Source organism: Chlorocebus sabaeus, chromosome 12 (assembly GCF_047675955.1).
Source record: "Chlorocebus sabaeus isolate Y175 chromosome 12, mChlSab1.0.hap1, whole genome shotgun sequence".
Classification (NCBI taxonomy): Eukaryota; Metazoa; Chordata; class Mammalia; order Primates; family Cercopithecidae; genus Chlorocebus; species Chlorocebus sabaeus.
The window spans coordinates 67,163,697-67,187,574 of record NC_132915.1 but is presented as its reverse complement, the minus strand read 5'-3'; the positions used below and the strand labels follow the sequence as shown (position 1 = coordinate 67,187,574).

At 42.0% G+C, this 23,878-nt stretch overlaps 1 protein-coding gene and 1 pseudogene across 3 annotated transcripts in view; one reads left to right on the top strand and one right to left on the bottom strand.

Annotated features, from left to right (window-relative positions):
- Positions 1-23,878, bottom strand: part of LOC103219166 (stimulated by retinoic acid gene 6 protein-like) — a 67,062-nt gene that overhangs the window by 34,562 nt on the left and 8,622 nt on the right. For all 3 annotated transcript variants that reach the window (XM_073021788.1, XM_073021789.1, XM_073021790.1), the window contains 3 exons: positions 20,783-23,028; positions 3,009-3,084; positions 745-845 (listed from right to left, as the gene is read on the bottom strand). In XM_073021788.1, the coding sequence (XP_072877889.1) occupies positions 745-845; positions 3,009-3,084; positions 20,783-20,802 (197 nt within the window). In that variant the 5' untranslated portion in view covers positions 20,803-23,028. The remainder of the gene's footprint in view (positions 1-744; positions 846-3,008; positions 3,085-20,782; positions 23,029-23,878) is intronic.
- Positions 5,125-6,478, top strand: LOC103219846 (armadillo repeat-containing protein 8 pseudogene; annotated as a pseudogene).

Sequence of the window (23,878 nt, the reverse complement as noted above, 5' to 3'; positions counted from 1 at the left end):
AGCCTACTCAAGTTATAACACTAGAGGGATTCAAAAGAATATAAGGCTGATCTGGGCTAAAGCTCTTGCCACTTGTTAGCTACGTGGCCGTGGGTAGGTCACTTAACCTCTCTGAGCTTGAGTTTTCTCATTCCTTGCATGAGGATAACAACTTCTACCATGCTAGATTGGCAAGAGGATTTGTTAGAATAATGTAGGCAAATCAAATGTTTCAGTGCTTGGGTCACAGATGGTGTGCAATAAATGTTAACTGCATGATGATGAAGATGATGACAAGAAGTGATGAAACAGAGATACGAACAATCAGAACTCAAGGAAGAAAGTGATATGAGCTGCAGAGACTCAAAATGAGAGAGCTAGAAAAGCTCTGAAAGCTCTCCTGGTGCATGACCCATGGTGCCACCCTAACAAGAAGCTTTGCTGTCTCTAGTCACAGGGAGCTCTCTCTCCCTCCCGCCTCCTGAGGTAGCCAGTCTCAAGTGTGGGAAGGTCTTTTCTATAGTAGGCTGAGTCTCTGTGAGATGATTTAAGCCCATATTTGAGCAGCCCTGGGTGCTGATAGCTGCAATGGCTTGGAAACTAATTCTGAACTCCGAGAGCTTTGGTTGGGTTGGGGCGTGGAGAGGCAGGGCTGTGCACAGTGGGGTAGAGGTGGAGAAGAGGTCCTGGTAGCTATCTGACTTCATAATTGGCATTGGCTCCAACCACAGGGTACCCCAAGCTGTAGGGGTTGACTCAACTCACATGATAATGCCAAAGCGGTTTCCCAGCAGGTAAGAGGTATCATCTCTCTGTCTACGATGCTCTCGTCTTTGGAGGAAGGACAAGATCAAAATGATGAAGAGCTGTAAGAAGAAAAGACGAGAGTTAGTGGGCATGTTCATCCTCAGCATGGCCTCTGAACCCTCCCTGAAAACAAATGTGTGGGTTAGCAGAGTGCACAGAACATTAGTGACACCTCAAACTCCAGAGCCAGGGGGCTGACTGCATGTATCCTTGAGCTACCAGAATGTTCTGTACTGAGTTTTCCTTTTTGTTGCCCTGAACAGATGTAGGTTCAAATCTGGTCTCTCTCACATCCTAGTTGAGAGGGAGATTTAACTTTCCTGTACCTCCGTTTCCTCATCTGTCAAAAGGCAGTAATAACTACCAGTTTGCAAAGCCTTCTTTGCTGCTTTTCTGTGGATTCAGTCATGTTCTCACAAACGTGATGCTCTTTCTCTCTCCTGCCTTTATCAGAAACTTCTTGAGAATTGTCTATACTTGTGTCTCCATTCCCTTACCTCTCACTGGCTCCTCAACCCCAAACTTGGCTTCTACCCTCATCACTCTGCTGAAACAGCTATGGCCAAAGTCATTGATGATCATTTTGTGGCTTGGTCCCATGTATACTTAGAGTCCAAATCTAGCTTGATCTCTCAGCAGCATTCTACAGTGTTGACCATTCCCTCGTCTTTGAGTACTCTCTTCCCTAGGCCTTCATCAACCATGCTTTCTTGATTTTTCCCCACTATTTCTCAGCATCCTCTGCCGGATCACTCTTTACCCCAGCCCTTGCTGCAGAGTTCCTTACAGCTCAGTCCAAGGGCTACTCATCTTACCTGATCTTCTCTGGTGATCTCATTTATGTCGCCCAGGCCGGTCTCAAAGTCCTGGCCTCAAGTGATCCTCCCACCATGGCCTCCCAAAGCACTGGGATTACAGGTGTGAGCCGTTGTGCCTAGCCTCATGTCCTTGTTTTAATGACAATAAATACCCAGAAGACTTAAATTTGAATCTCCAGCCCCGACCTTGTCCATGAGCTCCAAAACTATTTAACCAACTACACAGTTGATATTTCTTTTTAATGTACTGAAAGCTTCTCAAAGCTTTTATCAAAAGTTTCAGTATGCGTCTTTTTTTTGAGACAGGGTCTCACTTTGTCACCCAGGCTGGAGTGCAGTAGCACGATCACGGCTGACTGCAGCCTCAAACTCCCAGGCTCAGGGGATCCTCCCATCTCAGCCTCCTGAGTAGCTGGGACCACAGGCACGTGCCACCACCCCCTGCTAATTTTTTGTAGAGACGAGGTTTTGCCATGTTGCCCATCCTGTTCTCAAACTCCTAGACTCAAGTGATCTGCCTGCTTCGGCCTCCCAAAGTGCTGGGATTACAGGCATGAGCTGCTGTGCCTGGCCAAGTATGTCTTATGTCTGCCCTAAACCTGGATCTCTTCTAATGTTCCTTAATGAGTAAATGGCAGCTACCATCATCCTTTCAGTTGTGCAAGTTAGAAACCTAAGTCATCCTCAACCTCCCCCTCTCCCTAACCTTCCTATCCAGCCCATTACAATTCCTATTGTTTTCACCTCTTGAACTTCTGGAGTTGACATCATCATCTAGGATGTGATAAAATCACGTCTCACCTGGATCCCTGCAAGTCTCCCAATTGGTGTTCCTGCCTCATCTCTTGCCCACCTCCAACTCGATCTCCACATTGCAACCAGAGACATCATTTAAAAACATAAATCTGATCATGCCACCTTCATGCTGGAAACACTTCCATTATTTCCTACTGTACTTAGAATGAAGGCAAAACTTAACACAGAGCCCCATAGGGCTCTGCCTGGTCTGCCCCACCCACCTCCCCAGACCTCTCTGCCTCAATTCTTCACCCCAGTCATGGTTGAACTTCTCAGCTCTTCCCACTCTGCCTTCTCCCTCCCGCCCCAGAGCCTCTACATGTGCTCTCCCCTTCTGTCTGCAATATCCTTAACTGTATCTTCCAAATGACCTCAGAGCCATCATTACTTCATTGGAAAAGACTGTTTGACTCTCCTAAAAGTCCAGAGGCCTGATTCTTGGGCCCGCAAAGCCTTCTTCTGCCATATTTTTGGTATATAGTATAAGAAATTTTAGAAGGAAACTCAGGTGATCTCTCTCCTCTGACCTATTCAGGTCTCTTTGGGAGTCTGTGTTTGGCAGCAGCCCTTTCCTGTCCTCCTCATCCTTCCCCTGCCTTTACTTACTGATGGAATGAGGGAATAATGAAGGAAGAGCTCCATGTCCACCGAGCTGGTACAGGTGCCATTTAACTGCCTGGTCCTGCAAAATGGCCAAAAACATCACATACATATCATCAGTCATTGCTGTTGTCTTTCATCCTTTAGCCTTGAACATCACTGTCAAGAAGTTTGGCCTAAGACCATCCGCTAAGACCATCTGATCTTTTTAAACTTCACTTTCTCAGAGCCAAGGCTGCTCACCTGTAGTGTGTCTTCCCTAAGTGGAATAATCTTTCATGTTTTTTTCTCCAGCTTGATTATTAACCAACTTCTCTGCTAACTGGAACTAAGTCCTTCATTTAGGGGCAGAATTCAGTTCTGTGGGGCTCAAAGCTTATATAATTTTGGCATGCTTTTAAAGTAATACTATAAAATGTCTTACTTTTTCATATTTTAAGGGAGACATATGACCATGTAAACACCTAATCAGGGTTCTTCTCACTTTCCCAGAGCCTTGGAAGGGTGCTGTGTGAGTGAGGGGCCCTGAGACTAAAGCATCCTTCACAAGAAATTAGCATTGGTCAAGGTCAAGAAACATCAGCTCACACCTGAGCCACTGCTGGGCTGTTGGGCCAGGAGAGAGACTACTGGACTACAGGCCGCAGACTCTGTTCTCTCCAGGCCCCACTATCTGCGGGACAGGACTGTCATTGTCTCATATCTAAAACATACGGCAGTAGTGTTATGGCTTCTCTTCAAAGAGATGCCTCTTTCTGGGACTCCCACCATACTTTGTTCTTTCTGCTCTGATCTCCACAAAGCCACCACAGCACACTCTATCATATATGTCCACATTTTTGCTCATGCTTCTCCCAGCTCCTACAGCATCCACCAGCCAACTGCTGACCTTCTTTCCCTAGCCAGCACCTACTGTTCCCTCAGACGTCTCAGAGAAGAGGACTCCTCTGGGGATTCCACAAGCATGGCATATTCCCCAGTAAGTCATTAAAAAGCCAGTGCTCCACAGTTATGTCTAACCATGGATCTGAAATATCTGATAAGTTGTGGGGAGCGGGTGGGTGAGACCCAAACTGTCAGGTATGTGATAGAACTGTAAAAGTCAGATTTCTGCTTTTAGGGAGGTAAACAGAGCATATATTCCAGTCTCCCCACCCCATACAAAACCCTCAAAATGACAGGAAAGAAATAGAGAAGGAAAGAAGGGAGAAAGAAGAAAGAAGAAGAAAGAAAGAAAGAAAGAAAGAAAGAAGGAAAGAAAGAAAGAAAGAAAGAAAGAAAGAAAGAAAGAAAGAAAGAAAGAAAGAAAGAAAGAAAGAAAGAAAGAAAGAAAGAGAGAGAGAGAGAAAGGAAGGAAGGAAGGAAGGAGGGAAGGAGGGAGGGAGGGAGGAAGGAAGGAAGGAAGGGAAGGAGAAGGAGAGAGAGAGAAAGAAAGAGAGAGAGAGAAAATGCATAACCATACTAGAAAGCAAGAAGGGGCTCTATCAGGGACATGGAAATTACCAGAAGACTCTGAAAGATAGAGAGCAACTGGGACTAGATCAGAGTAAAGGCATCAACCAACATGGCCGCAGACTGTATGAGCACTCAGGATGTGCTCAATACCCACAGTACAAGAAGTGGAAGCAGAATGGGGCTGGCAACGGACTACAGGAGAAGGAGGAAGAGGAAAAAAAGGAGGATAACAAGAGGAAGGAAGAAAAAGAATTCTGAAACTTTAAGACAGATCTTTTGAAATAATCTAGTCAGAAAATAAAATGAGAATAAAAATAAAAGAAAATGAGAATAAAAAAGAATGAGAGCAGCCAAGCGGGAAGGCTCAAGATGGTGTGCCTGTTGGAGACCCCAAGCTGCATGAGCTTCCTTTTGGACCATGAATGAAAGTTACTGGAATTCTCCAGTCCTGTCACTCCAAAGGAGCTACTGTTTACAGATGCCACAGTAACACTGCACCTCATGGCACTGCTTAGCAGGTTCCACTATATCCAGGAGTACCTCTGTCGGATCGTCTCACACTGCTGTAAAGCACCAGATCATCAAACAATTTTATTTAGCTGTGGTGCAGTTAAGAATATTGCTCACCTACTAAGCTCACTCTTCTACAAAGTTCAAATGTAAGCACTGAAATGTTTCTCAGTTTTACCCTGGTAAATGTTTTGGTTGATGGAGAATTGTTATCACAGATTTTTGCGAAGATGTTACAGAGGAATAAGCATATTGAGATACGGTTTACTTCAGCAAAATGTTTAACGTATACAGCTGGAGCAATTCAGACAGATAACAACTGTATTAAGGACATTGCCTTATTTGGTTCAAATGTGCAGTAAGAAGAGACTACTAGAGGAGAGAGTTAAAGGAGCTGAGACACTTGCCTATCTGATTGAACCAGATATTGAGGTACAGAGAATCGCTAGCATAACTGATCACCTCATTGCCATGTTTGCTGACTATTTCAAGTATTCCAACTCGTTGAGTGCCATCACTGATATTAAAAGGCTTGATCATGATTTAAAACATGCTCATGAACTCTGCCAGGCTGCATTCAATCTCTACAGCTCTCATGGAGCAAATGATGAAGACATTCAGAAGAAAAGTCTTGAGACTGAAAATATGATGGACTGAACTGTGACTGGCTTGTCTGAATCTAGTGTCAAGGTGCAGTTACCTGCTGTCAGATGTATGCACCATTTATCGAGATCTATGCAGCAGCTTCAAAACAGTTTCTAGGATCACATTCTGTAAAAACCTTTACTGAAGGTTTTACAAAACGTACCAGATGAAATCCTAGTAGTAGCATCTTCCATGGTATGTAATCTTCTTGAATTATCTCCAAGGAAAGAGTCAATTTTAAAATCAGAAGTTGTAAAGCTACTTTGTGGATTAACCCAGAGTGAAAATCCTGCTTTGTGAGTGAGCAGAATTTGGGCTTTAATGAATATGGCATTTCAGGCTGAACAAAAAATAAAAGCAGACATGTTACAAAGCTTGAGTACTGAACAGCTATTCTGGTTATTATCAGATTCAGATTTTAATGTGCTGATGAAGACATTGGGACTTCTTAGAAATCTCCTCTTGACCTGGCCTCATATAATAAAATAATGAGTACTCATGGAAAGCAAATTATGCAAGCTGTCATCCTTATTCTAGAAGGGGAACCTAACTTTAAAGTCAAAGAGTAGATATTGTGCATCTTAGCCAACATAGAACATGAGACAACAGCAAAATAATCTATTATGACCAACAATGATATCCTTCAGAAAATCAAATATTACATGGACCATTCACATGTCAAACTGCAGCTTCCACTGATGTTTTGTATATCAAACCTCTTATGGAATGAAGAGGAAGGTTCACAAGAATGCCAGGATAAATTATGAGACATGGGCATCATAGATATTCTACACAAACTGAGTCGGCCACCAGATTGAGACCTTTGTGACAAGGCAAAAATGGCCCTGCAGCAGTACCTAGCATGATGAGAGTGCCCCTAGGCACCTGTGAGCATCCTACATCCTTGTTTAAGAAAGTACAGAAACTAGTTTCATTTGATTCCTTCTATTTGCACAAGTTGCCTTGGACTACAGGCAGCTGTTGTGCAAAAGTAATTTAGTAGGCTTGGATCTCAAATTCACCTTGAGAACATTTTTTTGAAGTAGTAATTTCCTCAGAAGATTACTGTGTTTTGTTTTAGTTTTTTCTTAGCTACATGGACTCTTTATTAGAACAATCAATCATTTTCCTTTGGACCTACAGTCTTTTGCCTATGCTGCAGACATATTCACTTTGTGAGTGAGAATGAATATGTCTGTGTGAACACACAGGTGTGTGTGTGTGTGTGTGTACAAGTGTGCATGTACATGGGCCATGTATATGTGTGTATGAGGGATACCTCACATTTTTCTTTTCTTATTTTGTGTGAAAATCTCTTTTCTACAGATTTTGCAGGTTTTAAGCATTGCTTGCTGTATAAAAACCTTACTGAACTATATAAAGTTTGAATGAAATGTTATTTTAAATACAAAACAATTGTTAAGTGTTCAATAAAGGTTATGCTGAATTTTGGTCAGATGAATATTTGTAAGTAAAAAATATATACATTTCTGAACCTGAATAAAAGGAATGAAGAAAGTCTATGAGACTTAAGGGAAATCATTAAGCAAACAAATATCTATACTATAGAAATGTCAGAGGGATAAGAGATAAACAAAGGCACAGAAAACCTATTTGACAAAATAATAGCTGAAACGTTTACAAGTTTTGGGAGAGACATGGACATTTAGATCCAGGAAGCACAAAGATCCCCAATTAGATTCAACCCGAAAAGATCCTCTCTGAGGCACATTATAATCAAATGGCCAAAAATCAAAGACAAAGAAATAATTCTAAAAGCTGTAAGACAAAAGCATCACGTCACATATAAGGGAATCTCCATTAGACTGCATATTTCTCAGCAGAAACCCTGCAGGTAAGAAGAGAATGGGATGACATGGTCAAAGTGCTGAAAAACAAAACAAAACAAAACCCCTGTTAACCAAGAACACTATATCTAGCAAAACTATCATCCTTCAGAAATGAAAGAGAAATAAAGACCTTCCCAGATAAGCAAAAACTGGGGGAATTTATTACCACTAGACCAGCCTTACAAGAAATGCTTAAAGGAGTGCTGCAACTGGAAGCTAAAAATCAATAACCAGTAGAGGTACATTCATAATCAAATTGATACTACCCCAGTGTTATAATGGTGCTCTGTAAATCTTTCATTTCTTTAGTATGAAAAGTAAAAGTCAAATGGTCAATAAGAGCTACAATTAGTGGCTAAGGAACATGCAATAAAGATGCAAATTAAGGCAATGAAAATATAAATTGTGGAAGGAGAAAAATAGTATGGAGTATTTTTATGCAACCAAAGTTAAATTATTATCAGCTTAAAGTTGTCTATTATAACTACAAGACTCTGCGTTAGCCTCGCAATAACCACAAAAAAAAAAAAAAAAAAAAAAGAAAATTAAAACAGACACACAAACAAGAAAAAGAAAGTAAACAAAGCTTAATACCACAGAAAACCACTGAACCAAAGGTAAACAGTAAGAGAGGAAGAAAGGAAAAAAGAATCTACAAAACAGCCAGAAAACAATCAAATGGCAGGAGTACATCCTACTTATCAATAATAACTGTGAATATAAATGGATTAAATTATCCAATTTAAAGTAAGCTCTTGAATGGATTTAAAAACAACACTCAACTATATGCTGCCTATAAGAGATGAGCCTCACCGGTAGACAAGCATAGACTGAAAGTAAAGGAATGGAAAAAGATATTTCATGCAAACAGACACCAAAAGTGAGCAAGAGAACTCATACTCCTGATAAAGGATAAAAGAGATAGACATTTTATCAGATAAAATAGACTTTAAGTTAAAAACTATAAAAAGCAAGAAGGGAGGTCATTAATGACAAAGGAATCAATTCAACAAGTGGATTAACAACTGTAATTATCTATACACTCAACACTGAAGCACCCTAATATATAATGAATATATAATATTATGAATAATATATCATGAAGCACCCTAATATAATATAAATGAATATTATTAGATCTAAAAGGAGAGATAGATTGTAATACAATAACAGTAGGGTACTTCAGCATCCCCCTTTCAACAATGGACAGATCATCTGGACAGAAAATCAAGAAAGAAACATTGGACTTAGGCCAGGCATGGTGGCTTATGCCTATAATCCCAATGCTTTGGCAGTCCAAGGCAGGAGGATCACTTGAGGCCAGGAGTTCAAGATTAGCCTGGGCAATACAGCAAGACCTCTTCTCTATAAAAATTTTTTAAAATTAGCTGATCTCGGTGGCACATGCCTGTAGTTTCAGCTACTCAGAAGCCTGAGGCAGGAGGATCACCTGTGCCCAGGAGTGACCTATGATCACATCACTGCACTCCAGCCTGGACAACAGAGAAAGACCCTGCCTCTATAAAACAAAGAAACAAAAAAAAACAACAATCAAACAAAAAACAAGAAACATGAAACATCAGACTTAAACTGCACATAGACTAAATGGACTTAACAGACATGTACAGAACATTCCACCCAGCACTGCAGAATACATATTCTTCTCTGGAACATGGAACATTCTCCAGGATAGATCATGTATGTATTAGGTCACAGAATAGGTCTTAACAAATGCAAGATGATTGAAACTATTTCAAGAATTTTCTTATTGACCACAATGATATAAAAACTAGAAATCAATAACAGAAGGAACACTGCAACAGAAGTACAAATGTATGGAAATTAAAAAACATGCTTCCAAATAACCACTAGGTCAATGAATAAATTAAAGAGGAAATTTTAAAATTTATTGAGGAAAAATAAGAGTGGAAACACATTGTACCAAAACCAATGGGACACAGCAAAAGCAGTTCTAAGGGGGAAGTGTATAGCCATAAACATCTACATTAAAAAAGAAGAAAGATTTCTAATAACCTAATGACACACCTCAAGGAACTAGAAAAACAGGAACAAACCAAACCCCAAATTGGTAGAAATAAGAAAGTAATAAAGTTGAGGGCAGAAATAAATGAAACAAGGCCAAGAAAAGCAATTTTTATTTCATTTATTGTTTATCTCTTTTCGTGATGGAGTTTTGCTCTGTCACCCAGACTGGAGTGCAGTGGTGTGATCTCAGCTCACTGCAACCTCTGCCTCCCAGGTTCAAGTGATCCTCATGCCTCAACCTCCCCAGTAGGTGGAATTACAGGCTTCCACCACCATGCCCAGCTAATTTTTGTATTTTTAGTAGAGACGGGGTTTCACCATGTTGCCCAGGCTGGTCTCCAACTCCTGACCTCAGGTGATACACCTGCCTCAGCTTCCCAACGTGATGGAATTACAGGTGTGAGCCACCACACCAGGCCAAAAAAAAAAAGCAATTTTTAAAAAATTAGCAAAAAAGAGTTCTTTTTTCTGAAAAGATAAACAAGATCAACAAATCTTTAGCTAGACTAACAACAAAGGGAGAAGATGCAAATAAAGTCGGAGATGAAAAAGGATACATTACAACTAACACCACAGAAATACAAAGGATCATAAGAGACTCATGAATAACAACTATATGTAAACAAATTTGAAAACATAAAAGAAAAGGATAAATGCCTAGACACATACAACACCCCAAGGTTAAATTATGAAGAAATACAAAACCTGAATAGAGGAGAAACAAGTGAGAAAATTGAATCAGTAATAAAAAGTCTTTCATCACAAAAAGCCCTTGACCCAATGGCTCTACTGCTAAATTCTATCAGACATTTAAAGAAAAGCTAATATCAATTCTTCTCAAACTATTCCAGAGAACTGAGGAGAGGGGAATAGTTCCAAATGCATTTTACAAGGCCAGCGTTACGCTGATTCCAAAACCAGATGAGGGCACATAATAAAACAAAACTACAGGCCAATATCTCTGATAAACATAGATGCAAAAATTCTCAACAAGGTACTGACAAACCAAATTCAACAGCACATTAAAAATATCATTCACTATGATCAAGTGAGCGTCATCCCAGGGATGCGAAGATGGTTCAACAAATGCATTTCAATACACGTGATATGCCACATTAACAGAAAGAAAGACAAAAACCACATGATCACTTCATTAAATGCTGAAAAAGCATTTGACAAAATTCAATATCCCTTCAAAATAAAAACTCTCAACAAATTAGGCATAGAATATATGTACCTCAATCTAATAAAGGCCATGTATGACAGGCCCACAGCTAACATAATACTGAATGGGGGAAAGTTGAAAGATTTTTCTCTAAGATCAGGAATAAGACAAGGATGCCCACTTTCACCACTTCTATTCAACATAGTACTGGAAGTCCTGACCAGAATAATTAAGCAAGAAAAAAAATAAAAGGCATTCATATTAGAAAGGAGGAAGTCATATTGTTCCTATCTGCAGATGACATAATCTTATATCTAGAAAACCTTAAAGACTTGACAAAAAACTATATTAGAACTAAGAAATGAATTCAGTAAAGTGTCAGGAGGCAAAATCAAAATGTAAAAATAAATATCATTGCTATACAAGAAAGAAAGGAAGGAAGGAAGGAAGGGAGGGAGGGAGGGAGGAAGGGAAGAAAGGAAGGAAGAAGGAAGGAAGGAAAGAAGGAAGGAAGGAAGGAGGGAAGGAAGGAAGGAAAAAAGAAAGAGAGAGAGAAAAAACAACAACAACAAAAAGCCCTAGGAATAAACTTCACCAGTGAGGTGAAAGATCTCTACACTGGAAACTAAAATATTGATAAAAGAAATTAAAGAGGACACAAATAAATAGAAAGATGTTCTATGTTCATAAATTGAAATAATTAATGTTGTTAAAATAGCCATAAAATGCCCAAAGCAATCTACAGATTTAATGCAATCCCTATCAAAACACCAATAATATTCTTCACAGAAATGTAAAAAACAATTTTAATATGTATATGGAATCACAAAAATCTCCAAATAGCCAAAGCAATCCTGAATAAATCTGGAGGCATCACACAATTTGACTTTAAAATATACTACTAATACAAAGCTATAGTAACCAAAACAGCATGGTGTCGGCATAAAAACAGGCACGTAGAACAATGGCACAGAACAGACAGCCCAGAAATTAATTAATTAATCTACAACTAACTGATTTTTCACAAAAGTGCCATGAACACACATTGGGGAAAGGACACTCTCTTCAATAAACGGGGCTGGAAACATTGGATATCCACATGCAGAAAAATGAGAATAGACACCCCCACTACCTCTCACCACATACAAAAATCAAATCAAAATGGATTAAAGACTTAAATGTAAAACCTAAAACTATGAAACTACTAGAACATCAGGGAAATGCTTGATGAAATCAGGCTGGGCAAGGATTTTTAAAATAAACCCTCAAAAGCACAGGCAACAAAAGCAAAAACGAGAAACGGGATTACACCAAACTAAAAAGGTTTTGTGCAGTGAAGGAAATGACTGACAGAGTGACAAGACAACCTACAGAATGGGATAAAAGATTTGCAAACTATCTGACAAGGAGTTAATATCCAGAATATATAAGCAACTTAAACAACTCAACAGCACAACTAGTTATTTAACCCAACTAAAAAATGGGCTAAAGACCTTAATAGCCATTTCTCAAAAGAAGACATGCAAATGGCCAACATGAAAAATTTCAACATCACTAATCATTACGGAAATGCAAATCAAAACCACAATGAGATACTACCTCACTATGGTTAGAATGGCTATTCAAAAAGACAAAGCAAAACAAGTGTTGGTGAGAATGTGAAGAAAAGGGAACATTTACTTTTGGTGGGGATGTAAATTAGTACAGCCATTATGGAAAACAGTATAGAAGTTCCTCAAAAAAGTTGAAACTAGAACTACCATATAATCCAGCAATCCCCAGTATGAGTATTTATCCAAAGAAAATGTAAATTAGAACACACTTTTGGTGGGGATGTAAATTAGTACAGCCATTATGGAAAATAGTATAGAAGTTCTTCAAAAAAATTGAAACTAGACCTACCATATAATCCAGCAATCCCCAGTATGGGTATTTATCCAAAGAAAATGAAATCAGTATATCAAAAAGGTATTTGCACTCCCATGTTTACCACAGCACTATTCAGAATAGCCAAGGTACAGAATCAACCCATGTGTTCAACAACAAATGAATGGATAAAGAAGTTGTGGTACATACACAGTGGAATACTATTTAGCCATAAAAAAGAATGAAATCCAATCATTTGCAACAACATGCATGAGCCCAGAGGACATTATGTTAAGTGAAATGAGCCAGACACAGAAAGACAAATACCAAATGATCTTACTCACACGCAGAATCTTTTAAAAAGGTGATACAGAAGTAGAACAGTAGTTACTAGAAACCAGGAGGGAATGGGAGAAGGAAGAATGGGGAGAAGTTGGTGAATGGTTACAAAGTGATAATTAAATAAGATTAATAAATTCTGGTGTTCTACTGCACAGTAGGGTAACTATAGTTAGCAGTAAGGTATTGTACACTACAAAATAGCTGAAGCAGAGGTTTTTAATGTTCTCAACATAAATAAATGATAAATGTTATCATTTATCAGACAATAGGTATACTAACTATCCAGATTTGATCATTGTACAGCATATGCATAAACCAAAACATCAAATTGTGTTCCATAAATATGTAGAATTAAAATGTGTCAATTAAATTTTTATTTTAAATGATAAATAAAATGAGGGCCAATCTGAAAAGCGACATACACCTACATGCTGCTTCTAGAACACAGTTATCTCTATTCCTCCCTCCATTCTCCAACATGTGCCACTGATCATCTGTTGGGGGGGGGGTCTCCCACATCCTTCTGCTTTTTTTGGTCCTAACATGATCACTCTGTAGTAGTAAGTTAAACCTATGATAGTAGCTTTCATTGATTGATGTCACTTTGTGTCCCTATGTCCCAGGCACTCTGCTATTTTATATTACCTAACTCAACCTTTACTAGAATCTTATGAGGTAGGTTGTATCAGCCCTTTTTTAAAATGAGGAACTGAAGCCAGGCGAGGTGTGATGATTTACCCAAGAGGAAGCAAGTGTGGGAGTCAGGCTCCCCTTCACCTCCCACTCCTCTGCCCCAGTCCTTGGCTCACTCAGGTGGTTTCTTGGAGCTCCAGAGTTTCCTGGTTTTCCAAGCTGTGGCCAACTCACCTCTGTCCTCAGAGACCAGTCCAGTGCCTGGCAAGTGGTTCAGGGAATGGTGATTAATTCCATGGGACTCTCTCCCAGGGAACTGAGGCCCAGAGAGGAGCAGAGATCAGAAGCATCAGTTGCCCAGGACTTTTGAGGTACCCGATTGTGCTCATTGAGCAGGGCGCTGACCACCTTGTGGGCACAGAAGAAACGGTTCCCACTTCTCAGTGCAGAGTGGGTTAGGGAAGGAGGAAGGGGTGTGTGCAGAGCGCGTGTGAGTGTGCATCCATGTGATGCCTTCCGCAATGCAGCCATGTGTACTTTGGGATGTCTGATTCTGCACCAGCCCTGCCCTGCTTTTGTGAATCCCATGAATCCCCATGTTCATTCCCCAGAATCCTGCCTTGGAGGTCTGAGGTAGATGTAGAGGTGCTGAGGCTGGCTTGTGCCAAATGGGAAGAACCAATTGTCATACTGTAAGGAATTCTGCAAGCCAGTTATGAACCACTACCATTGTTTTTAAAAATTAAGTTATATAAACCTATAAGTAAATAAGTTATATTATAAATAAAGATAAAAAACTCAAAATGCATCTCTTCAAGCTGGGCACAGTGGTGGGCACTGATAGTCCCAGATACTCGGGAGGCTAAGGCAGGACAATTTATTGAGCCCAGGAGTTTCACACCAGCCTGGGCAACACAGTGAGACCCTGTCTCTAAAAAACAAAACTCATCACTTTCCAATTGTTTTGCTACCTTTTGCTACCATCTATGCTCTTGGGATATTCTCTTATTACATCTGTATAATGTAAAGACTGTTATGATGTGCTGTTGTGCATCGCTTTCCAACTCCATATTCAGTGACATCACCTCGCTTGACATCAGCCACAGTGGGAATGTTTATATCATGGCAATAGGCAAACACTACAAATCAGGGCTTGATTTACTGTTTTGTAGATTGCCTGTAAAGTGACAGAGAAAATGTTAATACTGCAGATTTAAAAACATATGTTTGTAGCTATTACAGAGTGCATAGCAGAAATAATTGAGAAAATATTCTTCCAGAATTCAAAAACGTTTACCCCACTCAGCAAAGTAACTCCTGACAATCAGCAAACAAGGCCTGACTTACATCTAGTCTTTGTTCTTTCCCATTTATCTTACTCATTAATGTAAATAAAAATATCAACCAATAATCATGTTGAAACTATGTTCACTCATCAACTGCAATCATAGCTTGGCTACAGATGAATTCAGCAGAAATTAAGGAAAGCATTCTATGAGAATTAATTGGCTGAATGGAATTTGCAATAAAGATATTGTATACTTTTTATTTGTCAATTATGTAAAATGTATTGTATCAGTATAATTTATAATAAGCTTATATATACATATGCATACTTTTTCAAGATCCAGTTATGATACATTTCCCAGTATACCACTGGGCACAAGTGACCTTGGCTCTGGCATTTCCTAAAATAATGAAGGAGTCAGAGTTTCTAGGACCAAGGTCAATATTAACTATGCTTTAGAGGAAAGACAACAAGGTTAAATAAAAGAACTCAGGAGAAAGCCAGTGCCCCACCCTATGCTCTTCTCCCTACGCTCTGCATTGCACAAATCCTTTTTCTCTACTTTGTAAAATGAGGACATTGGACCAGACAAAATTTTTTAACTACAAGTCACAGTTGTATGTGTTACATATATAACACACTACTCATAGTTACAACTATGACCCAGTTGAGATGTGTGTGAGCACACATGCATGTTTAACAAACTTCTGTGCATGCATGTTTAACGAATTTTCACAAAACAATACCCTTACTATGCTCAGGGCCCTTTGGTAGTCCTAATTTGGTTCAAGTCATTTGTACTCTGTCCCATTCCATTTTGTACAACGCTGGTCAAAAACACTAAATTTATTTTACAGCCCACTAATGGGTTACAACCAAGTGTTTGGAAAAAGAAAACACAAACTTGACTATCAGATGATTGCTAGGGGGCCATCTGTCCATGAAGGCCTCTGATGCATTCTGCAAATATGAGTCTTCACACTGCAGGATCCTAAACACTGCGACCTGCTCAGATGTGTAAACAGCAAATGAGGTCATGTGGAAACTTTAGCTCAGATCTCATTGCCTCTCTGGGCCCTCCTCCTCGCTCCTCCCTGACTCAAAGTCATTCCCTCCTCCCTCCCACTTCTCCTCCCCCAGCCCCATTGAACTTGGCTGAGGGTCCTCTCTAGCACTCCTCAAATCTTCTTCATGCTATTTTTCACGTCTCATCTCTCACTTTCCAGTTATGAACTTTTCAAAAGCTAGAAACACGTTTTATTCAACTGTGAATTCCAACTGTCCCTTACCCAACCCCTACCCTGAGCTTCTAGACTTCAGGCAAGGTACATAATAAATCCAAGTAAGTGTTTGCTGAATGAATAAGTGAGTGAAGGAAGGAAGGAAGGAAAGAATGCAGGAAGGGCGGGTGCCAGGGAGACATACACTCTGCACTGTGTGTACTTGGCCTGCATATGGCTGAGCTGCCTCCTGGCCCCTCATCCACTCCAAGTAGTGAAATCACAGACTAGCATCCACCCATGGGAAGTGTGAATGCCTCTGCACTCTCTGCCACTCTTCCTCCCCACAGGGCAGCCCTGAAGCTCCATTTGGGCACTTTCAAAGGTAGGAACCCTGTATCTCCCAGGCCAACCCTGCCATCTTGCTGAGTCAGCCAGGCTCAGTGGAAAAGTGTGGGCTTTGGAGCCAGGAAGACCATGAGAGTGAGTCCCAGCTCCACCACACGCCAGCTGTGTGACTGTGGGTGAGCCATGCCCCTCTTTGGGTCTTACTCTTCTTGTCCTGAAAATGGATCCAGTGTCCCCCTTCCAGGGCTCTGTGTGGATGAGATACAATGAGAGTCAAGTGCCCGGACTTGTGCCCAAAGAGTAGTTTTATTCAACTACTCAGAATCAAGACAAGAGAATGGCAGGGGCTTGTGGAGGTTTGAGAACAAACTTCTGTATCAGATCACTTGTACTTATTCTCAGTCTTTTCCCCACTTTTGGACAACTCTGCCAAAAGAAAGGTGTTTTTCCTTTCACAGAACTGAAAGGGGACAGTCACTGGTTGCATTTCTACCTCCTTGGAGCCTGGACCCTGTCTGCTTCTCTGTCCCCAGAGCATCTGGTAAGCAGTGGCAACCTCTCCCATTCCCCACGGGCTCTGCCTTCCATCCCCCAGCCCTAGTCCAGTGCTATGCATGGCTGTGCTCAGCCAGGCTGGCATCCCTGGCCTTCTGCTAGGGCGGAAAGTGCCAAGGACTCCACTACCTTTGGGCCCCTGACCGTGCAGTGAATTGCAGTCCCCACCTGGTTAACCAGTAACAAGACTGGCTGCCCACGCCTGGTCCCATGACCAATCTTACCCTTCCCTACTGCAGGAAGACTGACCCAAAGCCCAGCACCTTTGCCCAGCATGGGCCAGGTGCCCTCCTGAGCCACTGACCTCCTTTGAAGCCTTCATGTGAAGAGGCCCAGTCAGGAAAATCCACTTCTTTAAGCCCATCCCAGCTCTGCTGCTAACCACTGTGGCTCCTTAGGCTCAGGGGACCCCTAGGTCTCTGTTTGCTCACTTCTGAATTGAGGGGATGGGATGGACTGCTTGGGACACGGCCCAGCGTCACAGCCACCAGTCCACTGTTTGGAGCTAACTTTTCATAGGTTTGTGTCCCCCACTGAATGGGGAGCTCTTTGAGGGCAGACGCCCTTCTCATTCAGCTCCCTGTGCCCAGTTCCTGCCCATACCTCTGGCAACAGTTGGCACTCACTCATGTTTCCTAAATGAGTGAATGGAAAGCTAACATCCCTCAAGGGTCTACTATATGCCAAGCTTTGTTTTAAACATTTAGTATGTTTACCACCTCATTTCATCCTCACAACAGCCTTATGGGAAAGGTACATTATCACTCCATTTCACAGATGAGGAAACTGAGGCACTGAAAGATCCAGAATATTGTCCAACTTACACAGCTAGCAAGTTGGGGAGCCAGGCATTGAATGCTAACAATCTGGATGATCATAAAAGAACTCTCTGACTGCCAAGTTCTGATTTCAATGTAATTTTCAGCTCCTATGGCCAGGGCAGTCTGGGCTCTCTCAGAATCAAAACAAGAGAATGGCAGGGGCTTGTGGAGGTTTGAGAACAAACTTCTGTACCAGATCACTTGTACACCACTTTAAGAATTCCACGGAGAAAGCAGAATTCTTTTCAAAAATGAAATCCAGGCAGGGCATGGTGGCTCAAGCCTATAATCCCAGCACTTTGGGAGGCTGATGGAGGAGGATCGCTTGAGCCCAGGAGTTTGAGACCAACCAGGGAAACATAGGGAGACCCCCATCTCTACAAAAAATAAAAAGCTTAGCTGGGCTTAGAGGTGCATGTCTATGGAACCAGCTACTCAGGAGGCTGAGGTGGGGGGATCACCTGGGCCAGGGAGACCAAGGCTGCAGTGAGCTGTGATTGCACCACTGCACTCCAGCCTGGGTGACAGAGTGAGACTCTGTCTCAAACAAAAACACAAAATGAAATTCATGATGAAATAATAGGCTGCCTAGGAGAGGAGGGGGGGATGGGGGAGTATCAATGCAACAAGATTGACCATGTGTTGACAATTGTTGAAGCTGGTGGTTCATGATACTATTCTCTTTTCTTTTGTATGGGTTTGTATACTTCCATAATAAAAAGCTTAAATTTTTAAAATAAAATAAGAGGAAGTCCATGACTACCATAAACCCACATAAGTTTGCTAACTGTCTTTCTGGTTGTTTCCCAGTTTCTCCTTTTCCCCTGCAGGCCTGCCTCTGACAGCCCCTCAGAGCATCACATGCAGCTCCCTGCCTTTCTCTCTCTCTGTGTTGGCTTGTCTCTGTGTCTGCCACTTTCTATGACCTTCTGAGAATCAGGGAAAAGTTCTGCAATCAAGCCTACACATAAACACCCTGTTTTTATTTCACTTTATCCCGGAGCCTCTCTCTTTCTTCTCTGCATGTTCAAATCTCTGTTCTCTTTGTCTTTGCCTTGACTTCTCCATTCATTTTGACCTTGCTGTATGGCTAGGAACGGTCAGCTCTGGCTGGTGCCCTGCTTTAGAAAATGTGCATGGGGGTGTTTTCATGCATGTCTGAAAAGTTCAGAGAATGCTACCACCAAAAAAATTGGTAGTTGAAGAAGACAAAAACTTTTCTTCTCTACCTCCTTCCTTTCTTAACTGTCTAATAAAGTCATATTCATTTTCATTTCTTTTCACTTAATAAAAGTAACAATAATAATAGCCATTGTGTGTTGAATGTGAGTTGTGTGCTGGTCATTTGGATAAGGTTCTTATAGTTATTGTCTCACTTAACCCTTCACAACCTGTGTAACACGTACTAGTATTCCCGCTTCATGGATGAGAAAACTGAGGCTTTAGAGGTTAACTAAAAGCCCAAAGTCACTTAGCTAGAGGCTGGCAGAGCTGGAGTTTGAACCCTTCTTATATTTTCCAAAGAGGAAACATATTCAGGCACTACAATGACATTAAAACATCGATAAAGGTTTCTAGGGTCCTTAGTGGGGACAGCGACACCCCTCACTGGTAGACCAATTGGAACTACATGCTCAGGCTGGGTCCTGCCCTGTGAGAAGAGCCCTGACCAGCTGAGCCATACCCAGGAAGAGGACCGTGATGGAGAGGGGGCCATGAGAGGGATGGGGAGAAGCTCTCAGGGGCATGGTGCTGACTTCAAAGGAACGTCAAGGGCCCAAGAGGCACAGCTGGCACCAAAGGGTAGGCTACATTCTCTGGGTCCATCCTGGACTTTCCCTCTAATGCCAGACCACAGGGCCAATTGTCAGCCTCCTGGTTATCTGTCTCTGGATGTCCCATGGGCACCCCAGTCCAACATGTCCCATCTGAACACCCCAGTCCAACATGTCCCATCTGAACACCCCAACTTCCTGCTCCTCCCCTGGCATCCTCATCTCAGGAATGGCACCACCCCAGACCCATTCATCCAAGTCAGGTACCCAAAGTCATCCTCTACTCCTTCCTCTCCAATCCCTGCCAAATCCAGACACATCTCTCCACCCCGAAAGCCACCACATTTATCTCGGTCACTGTCCCCTTTGTCTGGACTATCTCAGTAGCCTCCTGCCCAGGCTCCTATCTCCTACCCATTTTCCATCCTGTGACCAGAGGGATCTTCCTAAAAATCGTCCTCTTAGCCTTTCCCTTCTCCCAGCCCAAGGGGCCAGCTGGAGAGAGGGGGAAAAGGAATAATGCTCTCAGACCTTCCAGTTCCAGTCTTTGCCCACCTCTGGCTGCCTCCTGTGCTCCCTGTCCACCAGTCCTACAAGCCATCCCTCTGGTCTGTTTCCGGCCTCAGGTCTTTTCCATTCACTGCGCTCAGGCTCCCTCCCTCTTCCCGTGGGTGGGATTCCGGGTATCTCCTTTCCCAAGTGACTCTTATTCTTGTTAGTGTTTTCATGGCTCATTTCCCTCTTTGATCCTCCACAGTTCTAAATAGATACTGTGACGCCAGAAGGTGATGATTGGATTTTTTGTTATATTTTGGAGTAGGCTTTCAGTTCTTGGATCTAAAACATTTGAAGGTTAGAATAAGAATTCTGAATTCCTGCCATCGGGGCAGGACTTTATGGATCTCGAATCCTTTCACATTCTTGTTCTCATATGATCTTCACAAAGCTGTGGTTTAGGTAAGGCAGGGGGTATCACACCTGATTCAGAGATGAGGAAACTCCAGGATTTGAACCCAGGCCCCCTAACAACACATCTGGGCTCTGCCCACTCCACTCTGTCTCTGAACTGAAGATGAAAGGAAATCTATTCACTGACCAAGTAACCTATCTATGTTATTTCCTCCATGCCAGCCTGTCTACGAATTAGCTAAAACACGCCTTTCTCCCAGTTTTCATTAATCACCAGCATCAAAGAAGGCAGTTGCTAGGAATATGCAGCTATCCAGCATGACTTGTCTCAGATCTGCCTCTTAAAGCTTACCTGGTGTTTTCGGGAAGCATCTTGGAGTGGGGGTACCACGTGCAGCCCTGGTGGGCAACGCGTTGGCAAAGGAGGCTTCTCTCAATTGTTCTTCGGGTTTCTCAGGGCTCTTGAGTGTCACTGCTTCTGATGTTCTGCCCAGTTCTCGTCACAGCACCGAAAAACTCAGAGAAAAGGCAAACTTCTAGCAAATATTTACCTAAGAAATGAAAGCAAGCAGGCAGCCTGCTTCCTCATTCCAGAACACTGCTGACTCTTCAGCTCCCCTTCTCAGGCTGCAGACGTAGGACTTACACTCCTATTTCCTCTCTCCTGGGCTCTTGCTGGCCCTTTCAAGTTCCTGCTGTGGGCACCATCCCCCTGAGCTGTCGGAGCTTTGCTGAGCAGCCATGGCCCCTTTGGTCAGGTGTAAAAATTACTACAGGCAATAAACTAGGACTCTGCCTTAAGGCAATACACTAGGAGCACTGGCTTCTAGATTCTCTTGGAAACAAGGCAGCCCATTTGTGGGGAGAAGAGGCTGGAGACAAGTTCAGAACTGAATTCCAACCACATGGTGGACCCGCTAGCTGTCCATCAGGCGTTCCTGCTCCCTTTCCATAAAGTAAGGATATTTTCATCCCAGGCCATACTCCCCAGCCACCCTGGCATCTAGGGACAGACATGGACTAGGTCTCACCCATGGAGTGTGAGCCGAAGTGATGTGTGTCACTTCTATGCCAAGATGGCCAACGAACAAGCGTGTCTTTCCCACCTTCTCCTTCCCCATCTGTTGGTTGGACTCTAAGGCTCTAAAGGATATGGAATCACAGGATGGAAGGCATCTGGATCCATGAATCACCATGCAGACAAAACTGTCTTCTACACAGGCTGTCCTCTCACAGACTAGTGCATGAGCAAGAAGCAAAGTTCTATTGTAATAAGCTGGTGAAGAGTGGGGCTTATTTGTTCTAGCAGCTGGTGTCACCATAGCAGACACAGCACAGAATGTAGAGGACTTGCAAGCACCACGTGTTCCATCCTTTATTTTAAGGATAAAGCTTCATTTTGATGTAATTACCTCTATAAATGTCCTATCTCCAAATACAGTTACATTCTAAGGTACTGGGAGTTAGGGCTTCAACACAGGAATTCGGGAGGCAGACACGGTTTGGTCCATAACACCCCAGATCGAATCAGCCATGGTGGAGTGGGAGACAGTCATGGAGGCAGTGAACAGACACCATAACTGACAAACTCAGGCCATTTGTGTTTGCCAACCCTGACCTCTTCACTCCTGCCTGGAGCGGCTCCTCCCACCTCTACTGATCGGCATCGCTCTTGTTCATTAAGTCCTGCTTCAAGCAGAATCTGCCATGAAGTATCTTCTGATTGCCATGATGCAATCTTCTGTCTGGGCTTGACCTACATCCTTTTATGTCATATGTTTATTTGTTCATTTAACACACACTTATGGAGAAATAGGTGCAGTGGTTCCAAGTGTGGACTTGAGGGCCAACTCCATCATTTCTCAGCTGTGTAACCTCAGGCAAGTTTCATTGTTCACCTGTCTGAGCCTCAGTTTTATCTAAGACAAGCTATACCTACCTTATGGACAGTGGGGCTGAAATGAGCTAGTAGACATAGAATACTTAGCAGGGTGCCTGACAGACCGTAAGCACTCAGTGAACATTAGCTATCATTGGGAGCCGACTATGTGCCAGGTATTGGGCACACAGTCACAAAGTCACAGCCCCCTTCTAGGCCAGGGTGGCTTGGAAGCCACAGCTAGATCTGATTCAGCATGATTTCTGGGATACAGGGGAGGCTCTATACATACTTATTCTCAAAATGAAAATGATGAAAGAAAAACAAAAGAGAAAGAGAAATACAAAGATTGAGTACAACATACCTCTTTTGCTGGATGTCTAAAAGCAAAGAAACACGGTAAATGTATTTCCTCTGAAACCAGGCTGTCTCCTTCACTGAAAGAAGCAGTTCTTGATACATCTCTGTCAGATGGTTCATAGAAAATAATTGCAAAGCTCTTCTCCTTCTAGGTACACAGAGATGCTATCACTTCCAGAAGTGCCCATCCGCAATGTGCCTCCTGGCTCCATTTCCCAGACTTCAAATGGATATTTTAAATTATTGGATGATTGTGGCAAGTTTCCTCACAATTTTACAATTCCTCTCTTCATACCATTAAGGAAGAATCATTATTGAGTTGTCACCAACTGTTCTGGGGACACTGGAAAGGCAGCCACCTTAAAGTGGGGAAAAAAAAGCTAAGACATTGGTTTTAAAATGCTTAAATGCTGGACATTGGTTTTAAAATGCAAAATTCTGGAATATTTGGTTTACAGTAGTAAAGACTCACTTCTGAGGGGCTGCCATGCTCCAGACTTGGACCCTTTTGAAACCAGCATGATAGATTTCATTTCCCTTCTCTTGGGCTTTCTTATTTTTGCATTGAACTCAAACAGAGAACTTGACGTGTATCTCCAGAACATTTCAACATTTGATTTCTCTTCACCATGCTAAGCTACACAAGCCTTTTTGAATATTGTTTTTCCTATCCAATGTATATTAATTTCTTTGGGGGCATTTGAATACTCTCTCTGAGTTCATCTAGGTTACCAATAAAAACATTGAATAGAACAGAGCCCTATAGCACTCCACTACAGACTTTTTTCCAGGAGTTATGCATTGGTGCTGCAGTTGGCAGAGAGTGAGGAAAGAGATTACTGACTATACCAGACCCAGGTTAGGAAGAGTTACTGTACTGGGGCCCTGTATGTAGTAGGGTTCACAGCCTGGGTGATGTCACAGAAGGAAATTCAACAGTGTATCACAAAGGTTGTGCTTGTTTCCTGAGTGTTGTAAGCTTATTACAGGTCAGTTTCTAGTTATTCTCTAGAGACATGGCTTAATTATTAAATTAAGAACTAGCAATAGAAACTAGAAACTAGAAATAGAAACCAAACCAGAAGTAGAAATTAGAAACAAAAGAACTCAGATATCTAGAAGACCTAGTGCAATTTCTTCATTAAGTTGTGAATGGAAAATCAATCTTGGACCCTCACTAAGCTGAAGGGCAAAGTCAAGCTGGGAACT